Source organism: Hemiscyllium ocellatum, chromosome 25 (assembly GCF_020745735.1).
Source record: "Hemiscyllium ocellatum isolate sHemOce1 chromosome 25, sHemOce1.pat.X.cur, whole genome shotgun sequence".
Taxonomy (NCBI): Eukaryota; Metazoa; Chordata; class Chondrichthyes; order Orectolobiformes; family Hemiscylliidae; genus Hemiscyllium; species Hemiscyllium ocellatum.
In genome coordinates, this window is record NC_083425.1 from 34,705,238 (window position 1) to 34,727,923 (window position 22,686).

General features: G+C 40.0%; 1 protein-coding gene across 1 annotated transcript in view; it reads left to right on the plus strand.

The window, feature by feature from the left end:
- usp43a (ubiquitin specific peptidase 43a) overlaps nucleotides 1-22,686 on the plus strand; it is a 438,498-nt gene that overhangs the window by 284,039 nt on the left and 131,773 nt on the right. Inside the window, exon 6 of the mRNA XM_060844205.1 lies at nucleotides 3,243-3,390. Coding sequence (XP_060700188.1) covers nucleotides 3,243-3,390 — 148 coding nt within the window. The remainder of the gene's footprint in view (nucleotides 1-3,242; nucleotides 3,391-22,686) is intronic.

The window sequence follows — 22,686 nt, forward strand, 5'->3', positions numbered from 1 at the left end:
CATCCTCAGGAAAAAGACAATGGTACAGGGATATTGAGCGAACCATGGCTGACTAGGGAAGTCAGGGACAGCATGAAAGCAAAAGAGAACGCATATAATGTGGCGAAGGACAGTGGGAAAGCAGAGGATTGGGCAACTTACAAAGAACAACAAAGGACAACAAAGATAGAGATAAAGAGGGAGAGGATTAAATATGAGGATAAGCTAGCCAGTAATATAAAGGAAGCTGTAAGAGTTTCTTTAGATATATAAAGGGCAAAAGAGAGGCAGAAGTGGACTATGGTGCCCATCACCAAGGAGAAGGTGTTGGAAAAACTAAATGGCCTGAAGGTGGATAAATCACCTGGACCAGATGGACTACACCCCAGAGTGCTAAGGGAGATAGTAGAAGAGATAGTGGAGGCATTAGTGATCTTTAGGAATTTGCTAGAGTCAAGCAGAGTCCCAGAGGACTTAAAAATCAATAATGTGACACCCCTTTTTTAAAAGGGAGTGAGTCAAAAGACAGAAAATTACAGATCAATTAGTCTAATTTTAGTTGTAGGTAAGTTCCTGGAATCCATTGTGAAGGATGGGATTTCTGACTTGGAAGTGTAAAGTCAGCTTGGTTTCATCAAGGGGAGGGCATGCCTGACAAATCTGCTAGAATTCTTTGAGGAAGTAATGAGCAGGTTTGACCAAGAAGAGCCAATGGATGTTATCTACCTGGACTTCAAGAAGGTCTTTGACAAGGTGCTGCACAGGAGACTACTGAGTAAGATAAGGGCCCATGGTGTTAGAAGCAAGGTGCTAGCATGGATAGAAGCTTGGCTGTCTGGCAGGAAGCAGAGTGGGGATAAAAGGACTTTTCTCAGGACAGCAGCCGGTGACCAGTAGTGTTCTGCAAGGTTCAATGTTGGGACCACAACTTTTCATTTTATACATTGACGATCTAAATGAGGGAACTGAGGGCACTCTGGCTAAGTTTACAGTTAATAAACAGATAGTTAGAGGGACAGGTAGCATTGAGGAGGTGAGGTGGCTGCAGAAGTATTTGGACAGGTTAGGAGAGTGGACAAAGAAGTGGCAGATGGAGTACAATATGGGGAAGGTGTGAGGTCATGCACCTTGGGAGGAAGAATAGAGGCATGGACTATTTTCTAAATGGGCAGAAAATTCAGAAGTCTGAAGTGCAAAGAGACTTGTGCATTCTGGTCCAGGATTCTCTTGAGGGGCAGTACGGTGGCTCAGTGGTTAGCACTGCTGCCTCATAGCACCAGGCCCTGTCGATGTGGAGTTTGCACATTCTCCCTGTATCTGCGTGGGTTTCCTCAGGGTGCTCTGGTTTCCTCCCACAGTCCAAAGATGTGCAGGTTAGGTGAATTGGCCATTCTAAATTGCCCGTAGTGTTAGGTGCATTAGTCAGGGGTAAATGTAGGGGAATGGGTCTGGATGGGGTGCTCTTTGGAGGGTCGGTGTGGATTTGATGGGCCGATGGGCCTGTTTCCACACTGTAGGGAATCTAATCTAATCTAAACTTGCAGGTTGAGTCATTAGTTAGGAAGACAAATGCAATAATGGCATTTATTTTGAGAGGACTTGACTATAAAAGCAGGGATGTACTTCTGAGGCTCACATTTGGAGTATTGAGCACAATCTTTGGTTCTGTATCTCAGAGAGGATATACTGGTCCTGGAGTATGTTCAGAGGAGCTTCACGAGAATAGTCCCAGGAATGAAAAGGTTAGCACATGAGGAACGTTTGAGATCTCTGGGTCTATACATAATGGAGTTTAGAAGGCTGAGAGGGGATCTAATTGAAACTTACAGAATATTGAATGGCCTGGACAGAGTGGATGTCGCAAAGATGTTTCTATTGGTAGGAGAGGCTAGGACCTGAGGGTATAGCTATCAAGTAAAGGGAAGACATTTTAGAACAGATGTAAGGAGAAACTTCTTCAGCCAGAGAGTGGTGAGTCTATGGAATTCATTGCCACAGAAGGCTTTGGAGGCCAAATCATTGAGCGTATTTAAGACTGAGATAAATAGGTTCTTGAGTATCAAGGGTTTCAAGGAGAAAGCGGGAGAATGGGGACAAGAACCTTATCAGCTGTGATTGAATGGCAGAGCAGACTCTATGGGATGTGTAGCCACATTTCTGCTCCTATGATTTATGGTCTTTGGGCTGTGGAAGGAAACCCACAGAGGCACAGGGAGAAAGTGCAAATTCCACACAGGCGGTTGTCCAAGGGTGGAATCGAGCTGAGGTGCCTGGCATGGTAAAGCAACAATGCTAATCACTGAGCTACCATGCTGTCCTAGGTTATTGATATAATTTGTAAAAGGTTAAGGAATCGGCACAGACCCAAATGGGTTCCTACTTTCCACATTCTGCCAATCTGAAAAATATTCATTTATATATCCTCTCTGTTTCCTGCCAGCCAGCCAGCTAATCATCTATCCATGCTGGCAAGTTACCATGTGTACCTTGAGCTTTCACTTTGCAAATTAACCTTTTTGTGGAACCCTGACAAATGGCTTGTGGGCTGCCTAGTACTTCAGCATTTATTCACAGAGTACGTTGCTGCTTCAAAGAATTCCAAAAAATATTATTTAAACGTGATTTTCCTTTAAAAAAAACCATGCTGATTCCTCCCAATTACCTTGAGTTTTTCCAAGTGTCCAGTTCTAATCTCAATAATCTCAATGGTCAATTCTAGGGCCATAACAGGTGTCATGCTAACTAGCCTATAGTTTCTGGTATGCTGTCTCCCTCCCTCCTTGAATAGAGAGGTAATATTTGTAACTTTTCAGTTCAATGGAATCTTTCTAGAATCTAACAAATGTAGTGAAATTAACACGGATGCATCTTAAACCCTCGGAGTAGGTCTGTCAGGACCCAGAGATTTATCAGCCTGTAACTTCATTAGTTAGCTCAGTACTGCTTTCTTAGTGATTATAATTTCACCAAATGCCTCCTCTTCTTTTTAACCTCTTAAATTATAGGCAGAACTGTAATTATTCTCATATCCTCTATTGTGAAGACAGAAGAAAACTACTTATTCATTGCATTTGCCATTTCTTTATTAACTTGCCACTCTCGCACTCGAGGTGACCAATCAGAACATAATCATTGACGCCAAATGTTCAGAAACTAGTGCATTATAAATGATGCTACCTTTCCCCAACAAATTCAAGGAAGACATTTACTGCTTTAAAACATGCTCCTCAAACCATATTGAATTATCTTTATTATCTTTCTAGATCATTTTGACGGAGCTTTACACAAATGGATTTGAACGTTCCTTCTCTGATGAGGAAGACTTGAATGTAATTGGTGAAGGTGACTGTGTTTATGCGTTTCAGGCTCCATTTGTTCGAGGCAACTGTGGTGGTACAACTCGACAGTCAGGTGTGTGCTGTAATCAGATTTACTGAACACAGGATGCTCTTCTAGGTTCTATTTTATTTATGTTTAGTATGTCATGGTAAAAATAGGGCATATTCTCTCACACACATTATGAAATAAAAAAATGACTAAGGATTTAACCAACAGTTTATTTAGGTTGACCTTTTTACCTGTTTTGCTCATCAGAGTGAAAACAAAATTTGGCAGTGCTGTGGTTAATCAAAAATCCGCCTCTTGAATGTTTAACATGCTCCATTCTGTTTGGCCAAACTTGCACTTGAAATATGACACACCAATAAAACTTTTCCCACTTCCACAAATTTCCATATACATGACCACCATTGTCTTCTGGGTAAGAAAGTTAGAAGGAATGCATGTTTTAAGTGGCGTATCAGTCCCGTGCTGTTTCATAATCTGCATGCACACAGTAGTTTGGGTCAAGTTGATCTTTACTCAGTGCAAGATTGCTATTTTCTATTACTACTGTGCTGTGTTGCCAGTGACTGCACTGGCATCAGCATGAATTGGCATCAAGTGTTCAGAACAGTTGACTATAAAGCCCAGGATTTGGATTAGTGGTGCTGGAAGAGCACAGCAGTTCAGGCAGCATCCAGATGCTGCCTGAACTGTGGGGTCTTCCAGCACCACTAATCCAAAATCTGGTTTCTAGCATCTGCAGTCATTGTTTTTACCTATAAAGCCCAGGTCCAGAGCTGGCACTTTATATACTCTTAGCCTCAATAAGCCATTGATCTTTGCACCCAAATGCTTGTTGCAAATGGGCATTAAGTGGATAATGCACATGATTGGTTTAAGTGAATCCACTGAAGAGACCCATTCTATGTGGTACATTGCTATGTTGACCTCCTTGGTACAAATACCAGTTGTAATATTTTCAGGTCTTCATGTTCTCTTTTAGGCCATTTTATTAATAAATGTGTTTAGTTGTAGCTTAACCCAGATGTGATTCAGCCAAATTTCCGAATAAAGCCTCCCTCAACCCTGGGATGTGTGAGAAAATTGTGGGATTTCTCATTAGTATTTGCATGTTAAATTACCACTTTTGTCAATTTGTTGTGTTTTGCATTCATATCTCTGTGCTGCATACTGAAAAGAACTGGCATTAACTTCAAGGCTTTATTTGTAATTCAGTGTGTGCACTTGCAGCATTGATGCCTGCTGGTTCTGCAATTTACCAGTCACTCTGTTTAAACGTTTCCAATTCTTCATCAGTTGGGTAAAACAATGTTCCACATTGCAACGGTGTCTACATTCAAAGTTCATTAATGGCATGTTATTTGCATTTGAGATTCCACTTCATTCAGTGTTTATTGGTGAGTATTTAGGGTCATGCAGTCAGAAGGATGAAGTCTGGAATGGTCTTCTGGGTAATGATATAAATAGACTTTCGGGTAGCAATTGGGAGCCATGTGATTTGGTCGGGGAATCTAAAACAAGAGGGCACAGCCCCAGGATAAAGGGCTGGTCATTTAGGACTTGAAAGGGCAGGAATGAAATCATTTAGAATGTTCTGAATCTTTGGAATTAACAGCCAAGATGGTTGTGGAAACTCCTTTGGTGAAAACATTTAAAGCTGGGACAGACAGTATATTGCTCTGTCAGAGAAATGGGGGATAAGAAGAGCCAGCAGGAAAGTGGAGTTGGAAGTTCACAATTGTTCAAATTCCTATTTAGTGGCAGACCAGGCCCAGCAGACCAGATGATCTTCTCTTGCTCTCATTCTTATGCTCTCCTGCTTTTCATTAAAAGTTGTTTCTAGTTTCCTGGCAAAAAAGGAACTTCAACTTTTTCGAAGAATTGTTCAGTACGGAAGAAGGCCATTCAACCCATGAAAGAGCAATCTTTGAAGAGTTTGTTTCACTCTCATGCAGTTTTCCTATATCCATTCAATTTATTCCTCCTTCAGTACTTGTCGATTTCCCTCTTGAAAGTTATTATTGAATCTGTATCCACCACCCTTTGAAGTGTTAAGTGCACGTTGCATAAAAATGTTCTTACTCTTTTCGCTCCTGGAATGAATGAATCATTTTAAATGAGCTGCTTTTCTGTCTTTGCTCATGGGAGGTGAGCATCACTGGCTGCGCCAGCATTTACTGCCTATCGTAATTGCTCAGAGAGTAGTCAAATGTCAACATATTGCTGTGGGCCTGGCGTCACAAGTAGGGTGACCTGTTTTCTTCCCTGAATGACATTAAGTGAACAATGTGGGTATTTACAACAGTGATTACTTGGTCACCATTAGCCGAGCTTGTAATTTCACATTTCACCATCAGCCATGTTGTGATTTGAAACCATGATCCTATTATCCTGGGTTCTGGATGTCTAGTCCAGTGACATAACCACTACATCACAACTCCTCTTATTAGCCCTTCAGCTATTAGAATTTTCTTTCTTTAAAATCATGAAGCATTTAGATAAATAATGAATTGGCAGTACAGAATTCAGACATTGCTAAAAGCAGACATGATGCTTTTGATCTAGCACTGTTGGAGTCCTGGTGAGTCCAAGACTTCATGTCTCTTTTTATCAAGAAGCAAACTGATAATGTTGATTCTACATTCCTCACACAGGCGTGGGAAAAAAAAACTTGAGGTTGTCAAAAATAAGGTAGACATCTCATTGTTTCCCAGTTCTGTCAGAGCTGAAGCAAACATTGAAGCACTTTCTCCTGCTTTGGTTCCCTGAGGTAACTGCTCTGTTTTTATGGATGGTACAGGGACACTGTTTCCTCCAGGATCCACAAGTTTCCCACTCAGCCAATACTGAACAATGTATGCACAGAACTGCTGGTGCTGCCCGGAATGGATAGAAAACTAATTGGGATCTGCATGTGGGCAAATGGACTGCAGTGGTTCAAGAAAGCAGCTCACCTCCACTTTCTCAAAAGCAACTAAAGATGGGCAATAAATGCTCTCTCAGCCTGCAACTCCCACCTCCTATGAATGAATTAAAAATAAAAGTATATGGATATCATTAGGCACCCTGTGGGAAACTCTGGAGAAGATAGGGACATTTATTCCATCTGCAAGAGTGGGGCAGTTGTTGGTCTGTTTTTGGAGTTCTACTCTTCTGTTCTCAACAAATGGAATGTCTGAAAACCTCCTGCATTGTGCTCATATGATATTCTACTGCCTACTGATTTTACATGTGTGTTTTTATTTGTGATGGCTTAATGTCTTCAACAAAATACCTGGCTTGAGAATCTCAAAATAACACGTTATATGTTCATCCATTGATATCCAACCATGACTTTTAGACTCAAGTAATTTTTCAAGGGCATATTTCCTTCGGTTCAGATTTGTTGTTGAAGATTGGGATCCAGTAAGGCCAATATCAAGGATTCATTTGAAACTGAGATTGTTTTCTCAATAGAAGAATTTGGAAATGTTTCTTATTGATATGTGTTCTTGTGTTTAAATTTATATTTCAACCTGTTTAATGTTTAACTACGTAAATCATCATGGAACGTGGGCAAAATATGAAGTGCCATTGAGATACAGATCGTAAGTAGAGCATTCTGAACACGCTGAATGAACTGCTCTTTTTCTGATCTTAAATGTTTCAGACATGAGAAAGGCCTACCTTTGCCTGCAATAATATTCTCATTGATGAATTAGCAACATAATTTGTTTAAGCTCATTTGGCCAAAGCACCTTGATTCAGAATACGTCGGGTTAATCTTGAGTGAATCCTAATTTGAAAAAGGAATGATGCAGTGGTACAGAACACGTGAGACTGGAATAAACTTTCTCACAAATCTTACTGCTGGGGCCATCATGGACGATAAATGAATGATGGTAATTTTGATGAAAGATTATTTTATTGTCATGCGTATTTTACAGTAAAATACAGTGAAAAGCTTTCTGGCGCCAATTTGTATAGTACAGGAATAATTTTTAAAGTGGTATAGTTTGAAGAGAGTCCATAACCCTTCTACTGCCACCACCCCAACTAATGACAAAGTCACCGTTCCTCAAGCTTTTGCTGCTGGGGGCCTACCTTGCTGGCGTCCCCCTCTGCTGGGCTAGCAGCTGATGCCAGTGCTTGTCTCTCTACTAGCCACCTCCTCGACACCGCTGCTGTGTCCCAGTCTGGTCTTACTAGCCGCCTTGCCGCTATCCGCCAGAGTCCTTCTCTGGGCTCATCGGCTGCCACCAGGCTCCAAACCCTAACAAAGCCACTTTCCTCTCCCTCAAAGGTCAGTAAGAGAAAGAGAAAAGAAGGAAAGAAAGCAAAAACAAACTGAGTGAACAAGCTGCAGGGACATGAGCCCAAGCATTGCTTACTTCACCAGTGCCATGCAGAAGCAAGTGAGCAAGGATGGGATAAGGCTCGTTCTGATCCTCGTGAATTCAAATCAGAGTTTAGCAGAAAGGTTGAAGCTTAAAAATGGGTTACGTTTAAAGGAGAGTTTAGTATCTGTCAAAGTACATTTTCACAATGGGAAAGATCATTTAAAAAATGCGGAGCTTCTGAAAGACAGAAAACATGAAAATTAAGATGAAGAAGAAAGGGTGCTTATGGCAGATGTGAGGTGGAGGATACAACTGTTAATTGATTGGACAATAATATGGAAAAATATGAGCTTGTTCACTGACAAAGAATAGAAAAGCCAAATAGGTGAATGGATAGAGAATTCAAAAATCTGCAGTACAGAGGGAGCTGAGTATCTCAGTACATAAAGCATAAAATGTCCCATGCCATCACTGTAAGTAATTAAGAACGCAAATGAAATGGTTGGCCTTGACTGCAAGAGAATGGAGTGTAACAGTATGGAATACTTGCTACAGCTGCACAGGACATTAGTGAATCACACCGAGAATGCCATGTCCATCCTTGATTACCTTAGCCTGGAGGATCATTACTGCACTGCAAACAGTTCGGAGGAGATACATTGGGTTGTTTGCTTGGATTATGGAGATGTCTTGTGAGGAAAGGTTAAGCATGTTTTGCCTGTACAGATTGGATCAGAAGAAAGATATGTGATCTAATAGAAACCTGTAACAATTGGAGTAGTTTGAGAGAGTAGATGTTGAATACATGTTTCTAGAACCAGAACCTAGAACCAGAAGGCCACAGTTTCAAAATGTGGGATATCTCATTTAAGACTTTCTTCACTTCATATTATGACTTTCATCTCCCAGTGAGCAGTGGAAAAGGATATGGAAGATATAGAAAGTAGTGAAATAGATGGTGACATCTTGCAAAATGTCCATATTACAGAGGAGGAAGTGCTGGATGTCTTGAAACGCATAAAGGTGGATAAATCCCCAGGATACAATCAGGTGTACCCTTGTACTCTGTGGGAAGCTAGAGAAGTGATTGCTGGGCCTCTTGCTGAGATGTTTGAATCATCGATGGACACAGGTGAGGTGCCGGAAGACTGGAGGTTGGCTAACGTGGTGCCACTGTTTAAGAAGGGCAGTAAAGACAAGCCAGGGAACTATAGACCGGTGAGCCTGACCTCAGTGATGGGCAAGTTGTTGGAGGAAATCCTGAGGGACAGGATGTACATGTATTTGGAAAGGCAAGGAGTGGTTAGCAATAGTCAACACGGCTTTGTGTGTGGAAAATCATGTCTCACAAACTTGATTTGAGATATTTGAAGAAGTAACAAAGAGGATTGATGAGGGCAGAGTGATAGATCTGATCTATATGGACTTCAGTAAGGCGTTCGACAGGGGTCCCCATGGGAGACTGATTAGCAAGGTTAGATTTCTCAGAATACAGGGAGAACAAGCCATTTAGATACAGAACTGGCTCAAAGGTAGAAGACAGAGGGTGGTGGCGGAGGGTTGTTTTTCAGAGTGGAGGCCTGTGACCAGTGGAGTGCCACAAGGATCGGTGCTGGGCCCTCTACTTTTTGTCATTTACATAAATAATTTGGATGTGAGCATAAGAAGTACAGTTAGCAAGTTTGCAGATGACACCAAAATTAGAGATGTAGTGGACAGTGAAGAAGGCTGCCTCAGATTACAACAGGATCTTGACCAGATGGGCCAATGGGCTGAGAAGAGGCAGATGGAGTTTAATTTAGATAAATGTGAAGTGCTGCATTTTGGGAAAGCAAATCTAAACAGGACTTATACACTTAATGGTAAGGTCCTGCTGAACAAAGAGACCTTGGAGTGCAGGTTCATAGCTCCTTAAATGTGGAGTTGCAGATAGATAGGATAGTGAAGAAGGCGTTTGATATGCTTTCCTTTATTGGACAGAGTATTGAATGCAGGAGTTGGGAGGTCATGTTGCGGCTGTACAGGACATTGGTTAGGCCACTGTTGGAATATTGTGTGCAATTCTGGTCTCCTTCCTATTGGAAAGATGTTGTGAAACTTGAAAGGGTTCAGAAAAGATTTACAAGGATGTTGCCAGGGTTGGAGGATCTGAGCTACGGGGAGAGGCTGAACAGGCTGGGGCTGTTTTCCCTGGAGCAACAGAGGCTGAGGGGTGACCTTATAGAGGTTTACAAAATTATGAGGGGCATGGATAGGATAAATGGACAAAATCTTTTCCCTGGGATTGGGAGTCCAGAACTAGAGGGCATAGGTTTAGGGTGAGAGGGGAAAGATTTTTCTCGCAGAGGGTGGTGTGTGTATGGAATGAGCTGCCAGAGGATGTGGTGGAGGCTGGTACAATTGGAACATTTAAGAGGCATTTGGATGGGTATATGAATAGGAAGAGTTTGGAGGGATATGGACCAGGTGCTGGCAGGTGGGACTAGATTGAGTTTGGATATCTGGTTGGCATGGACGGGTTGGACCCAAGGATCTGTTTCCATGTTGTACATGTCTATGACTCTATGGTATGTGGTTCATTAAAATATTCAAGGCTGGGTAAAACAGATCCACAAAGGACTCAAGGGTTATGGAGTACAAGTGGAAAAGTGGATCAATGGCAGCATTAGATCAGCCATGACCTACTGGATAGTGGAACAGGCCCAAAGGGCTGGATGACCTACTGTCCCCTCACTTCTTGTGTTCTTGTGTTGAAAGTATTGTGCGCTGTGAGCATAATAATATAAAACTTCAAATGGACAAAAACAGATTGGTGGAATTGGCAGACAGGTAGCATATTAAATGTAATAGTGTAGCCTCAACAGACGTATTACATTCAGTCTAGACATTAAACCACTTCTATGCTGTAACTATTCAGTGATCCTCTAAGTTCTAGACAATATGCAAATCTCATTTGATGTCGTTTCTGATAAAAATGGTAACTGTGTATTGAGCACTTTTAGAAAGTCCTACCCTTAGAATTTTGTAGAATTACAGGTTGATGGAAGAGAGTGAATAGAGTAACTGTTGTGCCAAATCAATAAAGCCTTTGTAGATGATCGATGAATCTATGTACTACTTTCAAACTTGAAATACTCTTGTTTATTTCACTCAGAGGCATAGTTCAAAGAAAAAAATATGTGGCTGTGAAGTACTAGCAAAACTCCATTGTGGGACAAAACAGCACACCAGGAGTTCAGAATTTAAATATAAAAGAACATATTTTGAGAGCTGATATTTAAAATTCTAATCACTTTTATTTTATCAGCCTGATTTTCTGAAGGCTTATGTTCTTAGCTAAGTGTTCGCAATAAGGAATTCAAATTCCATCAATTATCTTTGTTTTCAGGCCTTTAAGAAGGGTTCAAAAATTACACTGATTTGTTTAAAGCGCAAGACTATACTAGACATGTTTTGAAAGCTTTTACTTTCATAGTAAATTTCAAAGGTAAATAAAATGAATATTGTAATACAGCTTGCAAATTATACTGTATGCTTTTTTAAAAAGGTATTTTTCGGTAACTCAAGATCAGATTACTCTCAGGTGAAGAATGGTGAAAAATATTTTAGCGACAGATACATTTTCAGCAGTATTAATAACCAAGTTTTGTAAAGAAGTATTTTTGAAGCAAAATTTGTCCCTGAAAAATAAAATAAAGATTGCCTGAGTGCACTGGAAAGTTCTTCGGCTCAGTTATTAGGTTCTACAAAGACGGAACTGAGATCTAACATCAATTTTGTCGACCCACTGTATTGTGTGCTCACAATGCTATAGGGAGAAGGTAAAGAAATACCATTTAAAGTGATGCTGTGATGAAGTTTGGGAACTTAAGTTCGAAAGGAAAATGGTTTGTTTTAGATTTCAGTTTTTTAAGAGTGATGGTTTTCTTTAGCAATGGTTGAAAACAGCATTTTTAAGAAACCATGTGGCTTAAGCTAAATGACTAAACAAACTACCTAATGAGATCATTACTGCAATGCTTATTAAGTTGAGCTTATATGACCCAGAAACAAAGGTGGCAGGGTCAGAAGCAGATTCAATTCAGAAAAAAAAAATCCATACCTACAGATGTACTGTATTGTAGACTAAAAGTATACAAAGTAACTGTTAAAAGCTTCGGAATGTTTCTTTCGAGTTCAGTGAGCAAAGTCAGTGAGTTAACTGTGATTGCATATCTCTGACATCTGGTGAATTTACGGAAAGTTGCGAAAAGAAAATATTTACAATGTCGGCAGTTGTTTAAGAAATTAAAGTGTGAAAATATGACTGATACTTCACTGGGTTGTGTCATAGAGCATATTGCTGGGTAAACTGCTAATTCTGTTGCTGTTTGTGATAAATTCTTTCCAAGTTTATATATATAATATTTATTTGTGTATCTTGCTTTGTTTTATTTTCTTCGACTATGAATGTATGTTCTTTTGTTGAAACTACATTGCCAACCTCATATAAATATGTTCAGTAATTGACCAACTAAGTAAACAAATGACCGAAATATAACTTGTGTCTGTCAAGTCGGATGTCACTCTGAGATATGACTTGTCCATCAGCTGGGATTATAATAATACAATTGCCACCGTGATATGGGTTCGTCTTCAGCATGGTATTTTACCTAATGTGGCAATACTTACATTATTTCACATAAGAAACATCATGGTTTTGAAAAATCCAACAGATGCTCCATTCAATTAGCTGTTATATGTAAACATTACACTTGCAGACATGCATCAAGTGCTCAGGGTTAAGATGGAGTATCCCTGAGATTATATACTATGATTGTATAATGATGAACATGTTCTTAAAGGAAACTTAACATCGTGCCTATAAGACATTATAATACCAATTACTGCTGTGATTGGAAGCTTATAGCCCCTCACTGAGGGATCTTGGTGATGCGGGCACAGTCTTAGCACAAGAGTTCAATTATTAAAAACTGAGATGAGGTGAAATGTTTTCACTGTGGAATTTTATACCCTAGTGGACTTAGAGCTTCACATGCTCTCATGTAAATATATTTTAGGCTGAAATGTTCTTACTTTCCATCTCTCAGTGCCAGGGCATAAAGAGAAAGGTTGGAAAGTGGCATTGAGATAGGAGAGTGTCCATGATCATACTGAATAGCCAGGCCAGCTCACGAGGCAGAGAGTCAACTCCCACTGTCATTTTACATGTGTTTTGATTGAGTGTGAACCAAAAAAATAATTGGATCACGTAGACAAAACATTTACAGACTATCGTTATATTGTTTTAAATTAAAATTATTGGATGGTATCTGATCAAGTTAGCTTTCCAATGGCAAAATTGACATTGGAGAACCCTAATAGCTTCCATTGTATTATCAAATAGACTGAGAGCAACCCAATTTAAAATGAATACCTCTGACAAATTGTAATTGATCTGAAGCAGGCTTCACTGTATACTCAGCAACTCAGTGAAGAAAATTTGCTGGTATTGCTTTTTAAAAGCAAATAATTTTGAGTATACCTCTCAGGAGATAAGAAATGTTATTTTGTCTGTTTCAATTTGACATTTTGATTTTTCAAATACTGGCACTGTGCTCCAATACTATGAATCTAATTCTTTTAATCCTTTCCTGAACTAAATTAATGATTGGAGTTCTAGTTTGGTAACTCAGAAAATGAAAGGGTTTTGAAATATCCCCTCTTTGATGGACAGCTTTGTTTGATAGACCTGTGAAGTATGTAGTTTCTAGAGAATACAAACGCTTCATTTGAAGACTTGATTTGCACACTCTCTCTGTCTAGTGCTTCTTGTTTATAATTGTACCTAACCAGTAATGTTTGTTCAGATACACAAATTTGTTCAAAAGTTAGTTATCCAAACATGTGATGCAAAGTTTTTAAAGTATTATAATGAGGTAGTGCCTGAGCTGCCATACTCTGAGAAGCTGGTCACTGGGCCTTTTTGGCATCACCAACTGAAATTCAGATCATGTCTTGCTCAAGTTTCAAGGGTAGAATGCAATATTTCTAGACAATAGAAGTAATACACTGTTCCATTCAGCAAGATGATGAAAAGGAACAAGTATATACTGACTATGAACCATGTAGCAATGCAAGCATATTTTTCTCTGAATAGGGAACATGTGTCCATGATAAAACTGCCCTGAGTTGGATCTCTGATCCATCACTGACCATGAGAGATCAGATATCTTACTTCCCTAACCTAAATTCCACTAACTCGCATTAACGGTTTTCAAGTTGCTCCCTTTTTTGTTTTCAGTTACATGCTCAGTGTGAGATGTCTTTGTGATCTACGATGTAATAGAAACCTGCTGATTTTCTGGTTACTGGCTTTCTGCATTTTTCATCGCTTTGTTTCCACATGACTTTGGTGAAGCACAATTCCTGTGGAGCAATTCAATGTGCTTCTTGCATCAAAGACTCATTTAAAAAGATGATGAAAAGGCTGTAAATGTTTATGATACTTTATAATGTTTGAGGCAGTTCAAAGTTCATTGTGAATCTAGCAGCTTATTGCTGATTATGTTTGTTTCTTGTAGTGTGACTAGAAATCGTACAAAACGTATTTAACAAGTTTTAGCCTGAACGATTCGATTTGTCATTATATTGTTGTGCACGTTTCAGAATGGACAGGTTTACATCATCAATATATTGCGCTCCTTCCATTTTGCTATTTCACAGTGATATAGATCATGGATTCCCTACAGTGTGGAAGCAGGCCATTTGGCCCATCGAGTCCGCACTGACCCTACAAAGAGAATCCACCCAATCCCTGTAACCCTCCATATCCCACCTAGCCTGGACACTATGGGGCAATTTAGCACGGCCAATCCACCTAACCTGCGCATATTTGGACTGTGGAAGGAAACCAGAGCGCCCAGAGGAAACCCACACAGACACTGGGAGAATGTGCAGACTCCACACCAACAGTGGTCCAAGGGTGGAATTGAACCTGGGTCATTGGAGCGGTAACATAGCAGTGCTGACCACTCAGCCACCGTACTGTGCTTGTACAAAGATAAAATTTAATTTATAAGGGAAGAGTTCTTGTAATTTGTTTTCTGTGATTAACTTTCTTGGAGGATTTGAGAAAGAAATCTAAATTGCAAAGATGGTAGAACCTTAACATTGTATTGAGATTGTATAACATGACAGTGAGTTAAGGTCTTATGTGATGATACAAGAATAGCAAGCCAAGCCAAATCAACCTCCTATCACTAAATTCTCAACACAGGGAAATTAAGACATTCATTGATCCTCAAAATTGCTTAATTGTTCCTAACTGAACTTCATGAACCACAGATCTTGGACACCATAGCTTATAACTTAAACTACAACTAACAATTTATTGTTAATAATGTAACTTAAGCAGAACAAAGATAACTAAGGTAATCTAATCAATATTTACAATCTAAAGCCCAATCTTCTTTGACTACCATTCACTCACACATGCATAGCAAAGGGATAAATTAAAATGAAAACAAAATAATTACAATATGCCAAATCAATAACTAGTTTCCAATGACATTGAATCATGACATTCGATACCAAGCCTTCATGAAATCTTTGGACAATGGGCTGTTCACAGGCATGTAGAATGGTATATCTGCTTGAATTCTAAAGTCACTGAAGTTAATACAAACAGTTTCAGCAGATGCCTAGAAATATATTTGCTTATTATAGACTGGGAATCTTATCACAAAACATTCAATGATTTGGCAACTGGATAGACAAATAGAGAGAGTAAGACACAACAGCAGTCTCCAGAAATTTTCAAAAAGTCATTCCTCCTCATGCTAAAACCTTTTTCAATCAACATTCTGTGTGGTTAGCTACTTAGTACCACTCACCCATCTCTGCCTAATTCAATATCCAACTAAATCCTAGTCCAGAGCATAGCAACAGCTCATTGCCAATTTGTATACAGTATCATTTGAGCAGTTAGTTAGTTGTGTTATTTTCCAGGCCAGTTCCCAACAGCAAACATCTGTCTTTGTTCTTGTCTCCTTTAAACAGGTAACTACCTGATAAAGGAGCAGTGCTCCGAAAACTAGTACTTCCAAGTAAACCTGTTGGATTATAACCCGGTGTTGTGTCCTTTAAGCCAAGTTGCTCTTCAAAGTTCAACTCTTCATATCAACTCACAAGTCAAAAAAAAACAAGTACTCAAACTAAAGGAAAAACAATGAAGGCCTCCACACTTGCCATAAGACCATAAGACCTAGGAGTGGAAGTAAGGCCATTCGGCCCATCGAGTCCACTCCGCCATTCAATCATGGCTGATGGGCATTTCAACTCCACTTACCAACGTTCTCCCCGTAGCCCTTAATTCCTCGAGACAACAAGAATCTATCAATCTCTGCCTTGAAGACATTTAGCGTCCCAGCCTCCACTGCACTCCGTGGCAATGAATTCCACAGGCCCACCACCCTCTGGCTGAAGAAATGTTTCCGAATTTCTGTTCTGAATTGACCCCCTCTAATTCTAAGGCTGTGTCCACGGGTCCTAGTCTCCTCGCCTAATGGAAACAATTTCCTAGCGTCCACCCTTTCCAATCCATGTATCATCTTGTACGTCTCTATTAAGTCTCCCCTTAATCTTCTAAACTCCAATGAATACAATCCCAGGATCCTCAGCCGTTCCTCATATGTTAGACCAACCATTCCAGGGATCATCCGTGTGAATCTCCGCTGGACACGTTCCAGTGCCAGTATGTCCTTCCTGAGGTGTGGGGACCAAAACTGGACACAGTACTCCAAATGGGGCCTAACCAGAGCTTTATAAAGTCTCAGTAGCACATCTCTGCTTTTATATTCCAACCCTCTTGAGATAAGTGACAACATTGCATTCGCTTTCTCAATCACGGACTCAACCTGCATGTTTACCTTTTGCGAATCCTCGACTAGCACTCCCAGATCCCTTTGTACTTTGGCTTTACGAATTTTCTCACCATTTAGAAAGTAGTCTATGCTTTTATTCTTTTTGCCAAAGTGCAAGACCTCGCATTTGCTCACGTTGAATTCCATCAGCCATTTCCTGGACCACTCTCCCAAACTGTCTAGATCCTTCTGTAGCCTCCCCACTTCCTCAGTACTACCTGCCTGTCCACCTAACTTCGTATCATCTGCAAACTTCGCTAGAATGCCCCCAGTCCCCCCATCCAAATCATTAATATATAATGCGAATAGCTGTGGCCCCAAAACTGAACCCTGCGGGACACCGCTCATCACCGGCTGCCATTCCAAAAAAGAACCTTTTATCCCAACTCTCTGCCTTCTGTTAGACAGCCAATCCTCAATCCATCCCAGCAGCTCACCTCGAACACCATGGGCCCTCACCTTTCTCAGCAACCTCCCGTGTGGCACCTTATCAAAGGCCTTTTGAAAGTCTACATAGACCACATCCACTGGGTTTCCCTGGTCTAACTTGCAGCGGAATGTCCACTTTATTTAAATAAGAAATTGGATTTTCCTTAGCAGTTTCATAATTTTAAAAATCTAAATGGGTCTATACCTGTGTTTTCACTAAATGCAAGCCTCCACTCACCCTTATTCTGCTTAGCCTATTGGCATTTTATTTTCTCCCAGAAACATACCAATGTTATATTTCTGTTCCAAATGGTGGTGGATTCCACCTCCTAACTCTCTGAATAAAGTATTTTGAACTGAATTCCTATTATCATATTTATGACATAAAAACAGGTTGTGCTGCAAACACATGGCAGAGTTTGTCAGCATCTATGGGGAGAAAGACAGATTTAATGTTATGAATCGAAAAGACTTCTTGAGAACCCCATATCTATATCGACCTGGGTTTTGAAATCTCTCTGAAATGGAAACCTCTTCACTACATTTTTCCCTGTCAAGCCCATACATGATTTTAGAGACCCCCATATGGTAACTCTTCAACGATATTTTCTATTTTCAAGAGCAAATGTCACAGCCTGATTGTTCATCTTTTTTTATAAAGGTAGCCTCCCAGTTCAGGTATCAAGCGTAATCATTTTTACTGTACTGACTTGAAAGCTGTCATATCCTTTTTATCAGATGGAAACCAGGACCAACAATTTCTTCAGTCTTTTTAATCTTTGTCTTCTAATTGTTCATTTAGGAATGGCCATGAGAATACGTATATTGCTATTGCTCCATTAATTATCTGTTTTCAAGAATCTAACTGTTGACTTTTAGTGCACTTGACCTATTCTGCCCTCAGATTTGTGGCGTGAGCAGAGAGAACTCAAATATGTGTGAAAATAACCTGCATAGCTTAAAGAATCAAACACACTGGCTTTGCCCTCTTAAATTACTATACCACATTTTAATGTACAAACTTGACATATTGTCACAGTGGGGGTGACAAAGCAGTAACACTATCTACCCAGCAGGGTCTGCAACCATTTCAAAAGCAGCATCACTGACAGGCAAGGTCATTACTGACACCAAATGCACAATATGAGAATTTACATTGAAGCAACACAGCAGTCCTTTCAAAAAGATAAATTTGTTGGCTGCATATTCTGACCAAATAAAGCTCACAGATACATACATTTTGATTCCGGATTGCAACTTATAGCCCATCTTGAATTATTTCATGTTTTCATGCCTTCTGTGTACAACATCTATTTTTCAAATTGTGATATTTAACTCATTAAATTATTTTGTAAACTCATTGGGCCATAGGAATTGGGATTTATGTTGTGATTCAAGTTTGGTCTAAGTGATCAACCATGAACATTGACTCAATCCCTAAGTGGGTTCAAAATGCTTTCTGAGTATTAATCTGTCTGTAAATAGTATCTTGTAAAGACACTGAACAGTTTCAAACAAATAAGGAAGCTGAACATGAAAACAGATTTGAACCATAAAATTCTGTTTTCATTGTGTTCTGCTAGGATAGAGTTATAGAGATGTACAGCATGAATACTGTGCTAAAAACAAGTCTTTGCTCAGGAAAAAGAAAGACAAAGAAAATCAAATAGCCTTTTTGGGGATGTTTTTCCAAGTGAAAGTGCTGTTCAATAGTAGAGAGGCATTTCTATCTTTAATCTATTTCTGTACTTGTGCCAGCTTCTTACTCGCTGTGCGCTGCTATCTGTCAGTGGCAAAGGCACGGAGTAAATATCCTTAGAATCCTTTAATCAGCAACATATTGAAATGTGTGTTTGGCTTCAAAAAACTTACACATGATGCCTACTTAAGTCTACTTTGTCTTAGTGTACAAAACGGTGAAATTCCTCTCTGCCTCAGAGCTGATGGATGGTACTATATTATGAAGGAGGGGGCATCAAAGAAAATTTCTTCTTACCATGTGCTGGCAACATTGCAGATATTCCAGGAACATCTCCTGGGTTCAGTCATTGCAGAGAAATCATACAAAAATATTAAAAGAACATGCTAAAACTTTATTAGGAGATAGTGTTCAGAGGAAAACTTGGAAATGTCTTCTGATCTGACAAACACATAGTAGCTGAAGGAAATGTTTGCCAATAATTTGAAATAATGTGTAATTATACTTTGTTTGAAATAACATTCATAAAATTCTAGATAAGCCTGTGGAAAGGTGTGAAAATATCTGTTGGAAGGTTTTTGGCAAGACATTGTGCTTATGTTGATTTTCCAGTCTGTGTTCTGTTCATAACACCCACTGTAAAGGCAGGTTTTAAAAAGAAATGGAGAAATTTGGCAGAGGTCCAGTATGGGTCAGAGCAGAGGAGATTGTGACAGTATTTTTGCAAGAAATCCCAACAGCAGTTTTTCAGGCTGCTGAAGTTCTAGGTTTGAGAGCAGCTTTTGCACAGGTAAAAGCTAGGACGTCCAAAATGATTAGTTTTACACCATGGTGTATTCTGAAAATGTGTTGCTGGAAAAGCGCAGCAGGCCAGGCAGCATCCAAGGAACAGGAAATTCGACATTTTGGGCATAAGCCCTTCATCAGGAATGCCCTTATGCCTGAAACGTCAAATTTCCTGTTCCTTGGATGCTGCCTGGCCTGCTGCGCTTTTCCAGCAACACATTTTCAGCTCTGATCTCCAGCATCTGCAGACCTCACTTTCTCCGCCATGGTGTATTCGTCTTATCTAAGGCAATATATTGATTCAGATAACAAAGGCACGTTGATCTTATGAATAATATGTAAGCATATTACAACACACAAAAGAAATAAGGTACTTGCATTTACTTTGCATCCTTTATGTCCACAGGGTACCCGACTGCCCTTGACAGCTAATTATTTTAAATTTGTTGTACAGGTAATTTGGGTGTAAATTAGTTTTTGCAATATACCTCATAGAGTTGTCAGAGTAGTAACCAAATCACCATCATCTTACCAAACTGTAGGGCTGCTCTGTCATGAGAGAGAGAGATCGCTGTTGGTGGTTTAACCTGAGGGCCACCATACCTCAGGCGAGGGGAGAGGTTGAGAAGGAAAGTTCTTCATAGTAACCTTAGCCAGTGATGGGAATTAAACCCACACTGTTGCTGTTACATTGTTTCCAGCAGATTGGAAAACAGCAAATGTTTTTGTTTAAGCTATTGTTGAAAAGAGGAGGTAGACAAAAGTTGGGGGATTATAGACCAGTTAGCTTAACTTTTGTAGTGGGGAAAATTGTTGCATCTATTATCAAGGAAGAAACAGCAAGGCATCTAGTTAAAAATTGGCCCGTTGGACAGAAGCAGCATGAGATCATGAAGGGCAAGGCATGCTTAATTAATCCACTAGAATTCTGTGAAGAAATCATGAGCACAGTGGACAATGGGGACCCATTGGATGTGGTGTATCTAGATTTCCAAAAGGCATTCAACAAGGTGTCACACCCAAAGGCTGCTGAATAGGGTAAAGATGCAAGATGTAACGGTCAATGTATCAGCATAGACAGAGGGTTGGTTAACTAACAGGAAGCAAAGAGTGGGAATAAATGAGTGCTATTCTGGCTGGCAATCAGTGACTAGTTGTGTGCCTCAGGAATCAGTGTTGGGACTGCAATTATTCAGAATTTATATAGATGATTTGCAGTTGGGGATCATGTGTAGTGTGTCAAATTTGGCAGACGACACTAAGATGAGTGGCAGACCAAAGTCTGCAGAAGACTGTGAAACTTTGCAAAGGAACATAGATAGTTTGAGTAGGCAACGGTCTGCAGATGGTTCACAATGTTAATATATGTGAAGTCATCCATTTTGGTAGGAGTAACAGTAAAAAGGACTATTACTTGAATGGTTAAAACATTTGCAACACGTTGCGATGCAGGGGGAGCTGGGTGTCCTTGTGCATGAATCACAAAAGTTTGGTTTGCAAGTGCAACGGATAATTAAGGAAAATGCTAAAGGGATTGAGTTTAAAAGCAGGGCGGTTATGTTACAGCGAAATAGGGGCTGGTGAGGCCACACCTGGAGTACTACATGCAGTTTTTAGTCTCCTTACTTGAGAAAGAATGTACTGGCACTAGAGAGGGTGCAAAGGAGGTTCACTAAAAAAAAGATATAAATAGAAAGCAGGAGACAACAGCTTCGCTTCACTTGCGAGGTCACCACTGATGATGTTACCTAGCCAGGTAATGAAACGTCTGGATCTCAAACCTACAGCTCAGCGAGCAAACCTACACCCTAATCCTCAACCTGAGCTACAAACCTTGCAAAGAAGTTCACTAGATTGATTCTGGAGTTGAGGGGCTTTGTGTATGAGTAGAGACTGAGTAGACTGGGATTATATTCATTGGAATTTAGAAGAATGAGAGGGGTCTTCTAGAAGCAAATAATATTATGAAGTGAATAGATAGGATAGAAGTGGAGAGAATGTTTCCACTGGTGGGTGAAACTAGGACAAGAAGGCTTAGCCTGAAAATTAGGGGGAGCAGATTTAGGACTGAATTCAGAAGGAACTTCTTCACCCAGAGGGTTGTGAATCTGTGGAATTCCATGCCCAGTGCAGTAGCTGAGGCTTCTTCAGTAAATGTTTTCAAAGCTAAGACAAATAATTTTTGAACAGTAAAGGAATTAAGGGCTATGGAGAGAGGGTTGGTAAGTGGAGCTGAGGCCATGAAAAGACCAGCCATGATCTTATTGAATGGTGGAGCAGGCTTGAATGACCAGATGGCCTACTCCTGCTCCTAGTTCATATGTTCTTATGTAGTGGTCAGTTGAAGTATTCTGTTGTTTAAAAAAATAACAATACAGTTAGTTCCAGTTGCCAACGTACAATTTTTTTCTCCAAGTATTTATTCAGATCTCTTCTTTAACCTTCTGGAGTAGTGGAAACCCATTTCATAATAGCTTAAAGAAGATACCTGTCACCATAAACTATAGGCCCCAGGCCTCTGTTTGGAGCAGCACTATTTCATACAGCTCCAGGGCATCAATATTCATAACCTGCCTCCAGTACACAGTTGTAGATTTGGAACAATTAGTTATTTTTCTTCTTTGGCTTCAACTCCTTCCATGTTGAAGGAAATGATCAGTGTTTCTCTTGGAGACTGATTATGCAGACTGTTCCCACCACCTGCCTTCCTCTCACCAAGGCTTCCTGCTGCCTCTGGCTGGCGACCGAGATACTATCTATCATTTTCCATGTTTTGTTTAGTAACAGTCTCGAGGTTTGTTGCTGCCTGGTTTCAGTATGGAGTCATTGAGATGTACAGCACAGAAACAGTCCCTTTGGTCCAACTTGTCCACACCAACTAGATACCCTAAATTAATCTAGTCCTATTTGCCAGCATTTGGCTGATATCCCTCCAAACCATTTCTATTCATCTATCCATCCTTTTAAATGTTGTAATTGTACCAGCCTCCACCACTTCCTCTGATAGTTTGTTCGATATGCTTGTGAAAAAGTTGCCTCTTAGGTCCCTTGTTAAACCTTTCCCCTCTCACCTTAAACCATTGTCTCTAGTTTTGGACTCCCCTACTGCAGGAAAAAGACATTGGCTATTTACCCTATCTATACCCTTCGTGATTTTATAAACCTCTATAAGGTCACCTCTCAACCTCCTACACTTCAGGGAAAACAGCCCTAGCCTATTCAGCCT